Source organism: Suncus etruscus, chromosome 3 (genome assembly GCF_024139225.1).
Source record: "Suncus etruscus isolate mSunEtr1 chromosome 3, mSunEtr1.pri.cur, whole genome shotgun sequence".
NCBI lineage: Eukaryota > Metazoa > Chordata > Mammalia > Eulipotyphla > Soricidae > Suncus > Suncus etruscus.
Window position 1 is genome coordinate 68,686,243 of NC_064850.1, and position 7,876 is coordinate 68,694,118.

General features: G+C 50.3%; 1 protein-coding gene across 1 annotated transcript; it reads right to left on the reverse strand.

Annotated features, from left to right (window-relative positions):
- Positions 1-2,213: 2,213 nt before the first annotated feature.
- LOC126004360 (uncharacterized) lies at positions 2,214-7,469 on the reverse strand. The gene is given in 4 exon segments (XM_049770805.1): positions 2,214-5,932; positions 6,011-7,031; positions 7,033-7,256; positions 7,259-7,469. Coding segments are annotated over 4 exon segments (5,175 nt in total).
- Between the last annotated feature and the right edge of the window lie 407 nt (positions 7,470-7,876).

A 7,876-nucleotide genomic window follows, 5' to 3' on the forward strand; every position in this document is an offset into this window, starting at 1 on the left:
CGAATTGTGGCTTTGGTTAGTTCAAAGGAAGGGGAGTTTTTAGGGAGTGGGGGAGTGGAAAGGTTCCCAGGGAAAAGGAAGGGGAGTTTTTAGGGAGTGGGGGAGTGGAAAGGTTCCCAGGGAGCTTAAGTGAGCTTGAAAGAAGTGTAAATTAAGGCACTTTAAGGAATTAGCTTAGTCGGGATTTTTCTTTAGGGGCTTAGTTAAAGTGTAAATTAGGGAAGTTAGAGTGCTTAGCTTAGCCGGGAGCTTTAGGGGAGTGCAGGTTAGGGCGCCTAGTTTTTTTTTTTTTTCTATTGGCTATTTTCCAGTTCTTGCTTATTTTTGTTATTTTTTCTTCACACCTTTTTATCCCCCACTTCTTTTCTTGCGCATAGCTCTAATTTTAGAGCATCCCTTCATTTTGCTGATATTGCTGTTTGAGAACCATTACATGGACTGTATTTATTCTTTGTTTTACAAAACTAACTAACTTATTTAAAATGCAGGGGCCGAAAGTAAGCAGGAAGAATAGGATTATTAGGGGTCCTGTCAAGGTGGAGATAAGGGTTGTAAACCAAGGGGATTTGTTAAACCATCCCTTAAACCAGCCTTGACGAGAATCCCTTTCCAGCCTGCGTTTGTTTAATCTTTCTCTTAACTTTGCCATGGAGTCTCTGACGACTCCGGAGTGGTCTGCATAAAAACAACATTCTTCCTTCAAGGCCGCACACAACCCTTCTTTCTTTAAAAACAAGATATCCAGACCCCTTCTATTCTGGAGGACTACCTCTGATAGGGATGTGAGAGACTCTTCGAGCTTAGTGATGGATTGCTCGATAATTTCTAAGTCTGCATTCATGGCAGCACGCAGTTCAGTATAGTAGTGGGGCATTTGGACTAGGGCGGAGGTCCCAGTCCCAATTCCTGCTGCGACCCCCAAGCCTAGAAGGACTGCCAGTGTAATAGTTACAGGTTCCCTTTTCCAGCGAGCTCTTCCGTCAAACTCATTCACAAAAGACTCGCTATCATGATACAAGAGTTTAGGGACTAGCTGGACTAGAATACAGTAATCCTGGAAATTGTTGAACACGCTGGTGGAGATGCATGGGGTGAGTTCCGTGTTACAGGCCCAAACCGTGTCTGGAGGGGGAACGAGGTATCGCCCCCGTGTAAAAGATGATTGTAGGGTTGAGCTGCAGAGGTGCTTTCTATCAAGGGGAACGGTACCTAAACAGAGGCCCTGCCCAGACACGGCAGCTAAGGTTAGCTTTTTGCTCCCTCCCCAGGCACATACAGAGGAACTTTTACTTTCGTTAAAGGTTCTATTTTGGGCAATTCCTTCATAGTAGGGGGGGCTTGAGGCGTAACAGAGCCAGCAAGATTGGGTGATATCAGAATTGGTTCGGTTGAGTACCAAGAAGGCTCCTTCTATTAAGTTTAAAAGGCGGTTTTCCATCCCTGGGGGGGCAGGGGTGTCTTTAGATTCGTGAGTCTGGGTTGTTGGGTCCGAGTTTAGGGGCTGTGAGGAAGCAGGAGTAACAGGGACTAGCGTTGGCTTAGGCTTGGGTAAAGGCTGGGTGTCCGTTAGGACGGGGTTGGGCCCTACTGGCTGAGAGGGAGGATTTTGAATTTTCAGTCTGAGTTTGAATGTGAACCCCGGATCGGTTCCAGAAACGTAAAATCTCAGGCCCCACTGTTTTCCTTTTATTCAGCCGCCTTTCTCCTCCCTCCCTTTCTGCGTGAAGGTGATGTTTAGGGTGTTACCCTTACTACCTCTAACTACTGTAATGAGGTTCCAGCTGGAAGAGGGGTTCCAATAGGCAGTGCCAGAGGTTTCACATCCCCATGCTTTACAAAAGAAACTTTCTATCCCCCCGCATCGGCGACCTTCCCTCTTAGACTGTTTTTCCCTGGGGCAGACATAGAACGATGCCTGTCGCAACTTTCTCTGCTTTGCCAAGGAACTGCACCCTGGCAAGTTAGCTACGTACTGGCCCCTAGTGTACACTCCCTGTGAGAGGGCTTGTTTCTGAAAGACGACTTTTTCCTGGGGAACCGTTTCAGGTGACTCTTCAGGGATGTCCCATGCCTCTACACCAGCAATGAGGGCGCAAACCTCGGGGCTCAGTGGTGGCCACCAAGTATACGGGGGGGCCACCTTGGAAATGCTTCACACAGTGTCTCCAGCCTGGGAAATGACTTCCCAGGTCAGAGTCATAGGAGCGTGGGGGTTACCGCTCTGGGCAGAGGCGACGGTGCAGGCGAAGTTTAAGAGGATTATCAGTTGTTTCCACTTTCCATTTATCCTTAAGCTCTTCAGCAGGAGCTTTTTTTGTGTGTGACGCGTGGATTCAGGCAGCAATTCCGTCCACTTTCACAGCTGTTGGGGTGGTTAGCAGTACTAAGTAGGGTCCCTTCCACCTGGGCTCGAGGGTCCCCACTCGATGACGCCTAACAAGGACCAGATCACCGACTTGGATCCCGTGTGGCACCGCAGGAGTTCCAGGTGAATAGGCTTCTTTAATCTGGTCCCAGATCTGGGTGCGGACAGCCTCTAGAGCCTTAAGGTGGATAAACAAAGCAGAGGGTGAGTGGGAATTTAAGGCGGGGTCTAGTACTTCGTCTGGTCTGGTCAAGGGGGGAGGTCCCCCAAAAAGGATCTCATAGGGAGTGAGCCCGAAACGTTCGGGTGTGTTTCGGGCTCTGAGGAGCGCAAAGGGAAGGAGGCCCAACCAGTTCTTTCCGCCGGTTTTAATAGCCAATTTAGTGAGGGTCTCTTTTAGAGTTCTATTTATTTTCTCTACCTGCCCTGAACTCTGGGGTTTATAAGCGCAATGCAATTTCCAATTGGTCCCCAGTTGTTTGGCCAGTTCCTGACTTACCTGGGCGACAAACGCGGGCCCGTTGTTAGAGCCGATTACCTTGGGTATCCCGAACCGGGGCAAAATTTCTTCCAGAATTTTTTTTGTGACCACCTGGGCAGTTTCAGACTTTGTGGGGAAAGCTTTAACCCATCCGGAGAAGGTGTCTATGAAGACTAGAAGATATTTATTGCCATACCTACCAGGAACGATTTCCGTGAAATCTACTTCCCAGAAGACTCCTGGTCTGTTTCCCCGCAGCCGTTTTCCTGGTTCTACGAGCGGGTGGTGGGCATTTGTTAGAACACAGGCTTTACAGGACTGGGTTACTTGTTCTGTTATAGTTCGTAGTCTGAGTACGTGATAATTGGAGGCTTTTACTAGTTCGCACAATTTGTTTTTCCCTAAATGTGTTAGGTGATGGATACTCTTTACATAGTATTCACCTTCTTTATGAGGCAAAATGATTTTGTTGTCTTTAGTTTTTGCGATCCCATGGCAGTTAAATCCGCTGGATAATCCTTTTTCCTTTAGGCGTTCAACTTCCTCACAGTCTATTGGTGTGTAGTTTAGACTGAAATTATCTTCTTTTGGTTGGGGTTTTTTTCGTTGCTCACATAAGGCGCAGGAGATAGTTCCTTGTGCGGCTTTCTTAGCAGTGTGATCTGCCATTTTGTTCCCTGCTGCCACGGGGTCCATTCCTTTTTGATGTTCAGGACAATGAATAATAGCTACCTTTTTCGGCAGGTGTATGGCTTCTAAGAGAGCAAGGATTTCTTCCTTGTTTTTAATTTCCTTTCCTGCAGCCGTGAGGAGTCCTCTTTGTTTGTAGATCGCGCTGTGAATGTGAGCGGTGGAAAACGCGTATCTGCTGTCGGTGTAGATGTTAATAACTTTTCCTTCTGCCAGCTCAAGGGCTTTTGTCAAAGCTTGTAGTTCAGCTTTTTGTGCCGAAGTCCCCTCAGGAAGGCTGCTGGCCCATATTACTTGCTTCCCATTCACTATGGCTGCTCCGGCTTTTCTTTTTCCATCCATGATGAAGCTACTACCATTTGTGTACCAATTCGGCGCCCCATTCCAGGGCAGATCTGTCAGGTCTCTCCGGGTTCCAGTTTCCTCAGCTAAAATGTCTGTGCATGAGTGTACCGGCTGGGATCCGTCTGTCTTCGGGAGCAGGGAGGCGGGGTTAAGAATAGCAGGCGGTCCAAAAGTTATACGGTCGTTTAGCAAAAGACTTTGGTAGTGTGTTATTCGGGCGTTGGTCAACCAACGGTCAGGAGGCTGTCTGACTATACTTTCTAATGCATGGGGAGCGACTATAACTACACGCTGGCCCAGAGTAAGTTTGTTAGCGTCTTTTACCAGGAGAGCCACCGCTGCGATTACCTTCAGACATGACGGCCAGCCGCTAGCCACTGGGTTGAGTTTTTTTGACAAGTATGCTACTGGTCTTTTTCACGGTTCCAAGGCTTGGGTTAGCACTCCCCGAGCCACTCCTGCACGTTCGTTCACATACAGGGTAAAAGGTTTGGTTAGATCCGGCAGGGCCAGGGCTGGTGCCGTGAGTAGAGCAGTTTTTATTTTTTCAAAGGCTTCTCGACACTCCTGTGTCCAAGCAAAAGGAGCTTGGTTCCGTGTAAGTGGATACAGGGGAGCGGCTAGGGAGGCAAACCCAGGTATCCAAAGTCTACAGAAACCGGCTGTTCCCAGAAATTTCCGTACCTGCCGTGGAGTCTTGGGGACAGGAATGGTAACTACTGTCTTTTTTCTGGCTTCTGTGAGCCACCTCTTGCCGTTTTTCAGGACATACCCCAGGTATGTCACTTCGTTGCGGCACAACTGAGCTTTCTTGGCCGACACCCGGTACCCCAACTCACCCAATTCTTTTAGGAGTTCTCTGGTTCCTTTTTCGCATGCTTCCTTGGTGGATGCTGCCAGCAGGAGGTCATCGACATACTGAAGGAGGGAGACTTGGGGGTTCCGAGCCCTGAAGGGGGCCAGGTCCCTATGGAGTGCCTCGTCGAATAGTGTGGGGGAGTTTTTAAAACCCTGGGGCAATCTAGTCCATGTCAGTTGTCCAGTGTGTCCCCCTTCTGGATCCCTCCACTCAAAAGCAAACATCAGTTGGCTGCTGGGGTGTAATTGGAGACAGAAAAAAGCGTCCTTTAGATCCAGCACTGTGTACCAAACCCGCTCCGGTGGGAGGGAACTCAGTAGATTGTAAGGGTTAGGCACAGTGGGATGCAAATCCTGGGCCCTTTTATTAACCTCCCTTAAGTCTTGTACTGGTCGGTAGTCCCCAGTGCCAGGTTTCTTCACCGGCAGCAAAGGCGTGTTCCAGGGAGATCGGCAGGGTACTAGAACTCCTTGCTGTATCAGCCTCTGGATGTGGGGACGGATGCCTTTCTTTGCTTTTTTACTCATGGGATATTGTCTCACCGAGATAGGTGAGGCATGCGCTTTTAGCTCTACCACTATCGGGGGTACTTGTTTAGCCTTGCCAATTCCTGCCTGTTCAGCCCAGACCTCAGGGAATTGGGTAAGCCATTCTGAAGCAATTACTTCTCCAGGCTTTGTTTCATGGAGGCGGTATTCCTTCTCAAGTTCGACTACCAGACAAGTCACAGGGGCTTCCCCCAAGGTTACTTCAGGTCCCTTAGGGGTAAACTGAATTTGTGCCTTTAATTTGGTCAGCAAATCTTTTCCCAGGAGGGGCGCAGGGCACTCAGGGATGACCAGGAAGGAGTGAGTTACTCGGCCCCTTCCAACGTCCAATTTTCTTTTTGTAGTCCATTGGTAGAATTTGCTGCCTGTGGCCCCCACAACCATGGTTTCTTTTGTTCCTAATTTTCCCAGGGGCCTGGTCAATACCGAATGTTCAGCTCCCGTGTCCACCAGGAAGTTGATGGGAGTCCCCTCTACTGGAAGCGTTACCCTGGGCTCGGGGAGGGGGACCGAGCCCCGTCCTCCCTAATCATCGAGAGCCAGGACCTTGTTCCTCCTGAGTTGCTTTTTCGGGCACTCCCTGGCCCAGTGTCCTTTTTCTTTACAATGGGCACACTGATTTTTTTCGAGTGGACGGTCACGTCCTTTTTCTTTACAATGGGCACACTGATCTCTATCGAATGGACGATTTTGGCCTTTCGGGGTTCTTCTTGCCCTGTCGCCCAGGTGCCCTGTTTGCCTGCTTTTTTCTCTTTCTGCTATACTATCCCCTACTACTGCAGCCAATATTCTAGTTAAATTTCTCTCTTGTCGGCGATCACGCCGGTTCTCTCTGTCCTCTATCTCTTTCTTTTCTTTTTCCTTTTTCTCCTCCTTTGTCTCTCTCTTGTGGAACACTTTCTCTGCCTCCTTCACTAAGTCCCGCAACGAATAATCTTGAAGTCCCTTTAGCCTCTGTAGCTTACATTTTATATCTGTGGCTGACTGCCCAATAAAGGCCATTGCTATGGCCGCCTGCTGTTCCTTTGAAGCTGGATCGAAAGGAGTGTACCTCCTATAAGCTTCCATTAGGCGTTCCAGGAAAACCGAGGGTGGCTCAACTGGACCTTGGACAACCTTTCTTACCTTAGCCAAATTCGTGGGGCGTTTTGCAGCCCCTCTGAGACCTGCAATTAGAGCCCGGCGGTAGACGGTGAGGCGCTCCCTACCTTCTGCTGTATTGAAGTCCCAGGTTGGCCTGGTCAATGGAAACCCTTTATCTATGAGGTTAGGGAGATTGGTGGGAGTCCCATCGGCCCCCGGGACGTTTTTCCTGGCTTTAAGGAGGACTCTTTCTCTTTCCTCTGTCGTGAAGAGGACCTGGAGCAGTTGTTGACAGTCGTCCCAGGTGGGCTGATGCGAAAACATGAGAGACTCGAGGAGTCCCGTCAGGGCAGAGGGATTATTTGAAAAGGAGGGGTGCATAGTTTTCCAATTATATAGATCTGCCGAGGAAAAAGGCCAGTACTGTAAAGGGGGAAGTTGGTCATCTCCTGGTGGGGGCCCCATTGCCCGAAGGGGGAGGGCAAGAGACCGTGACTCGGAGGGGCGAACAGTTTTTGGACTGCGGCCCTTCCGGCTCCGGGTTCCCCCTGCTGGTCCCGGTTCGCGTGGACCGGCCGCCGGGGGTTGCCCCACAGCGACGTGTGGCACGTTAGGTTGTGCCGGCTGGGGAGAGGATTGAGGTTGGGAGTACGGAGGGGGGGGGGAAGTCAAGAAGAAGATCATTGTCTATCTCAGGGTAGAGAGGCGGGGGAGCTGAAGGTCGTGGGGGGACAGGTAGGTTGGGCTCGGGATCTGAGGCTACTGCTATCATAGTGGAAGTTGGCTCAGGGTGGCCAGATATCCAGGGCTTGACCCACGCTGGTGGATTCTGGACGAGGTCCTGCCAGACGAGAATGTAGGGTATTTGATCCGGGTGCCCCCTTCAGACTGAAAAATGACCTTTTTTACTGCGGAAATAAGAGAAAGGTTAAAGACACCTTCCGGCGGCCAGCCGACTCCAAAGGTTGGCCACTCAGAGGTGCAGAAGGTCTGCCAGGGGCCCTTCCGTACCCCGACAGACAGATTGTGAGCCCTAGCTTTTACGTCAGTCCAGTGGTTGAGGGTTAGAGTCAAAGGAGTCGTCACGGTCTGTCCCATCTTAGTCCTAATTTCAAGGAAAACTGACACAGAAGTTACAATCAAGAGACAAATGACCCAGAACAAGCGCCGTTCCCGTGTTGCCCAAAGGCACTTTAAAGAGTCGGATGGCAAGGGCCTCCGCCGCCAGCCTAGTTCAATGAGGAAGCTACTCTCCTCGCGACTCTCCAGACCAGGGGGGTACACCAGGCGTCCCTGGTCGCCCCCGCTACCTCCCGGGACGTCTCCCAGGGTGATCGGACGGTGGACACCCGGACACGTCTGTCTTTATCCACGAAACCTCAGACTTGCTGAGCGTCCGTAAAGCCGAAACCGCGATCGCGCCAGACCTCAGAGAAAAGTACAGCCAGAAGCAAACGAATCCAGACTAAGTAGACACAGACATAGACACAAAAGCTCACCTTCAA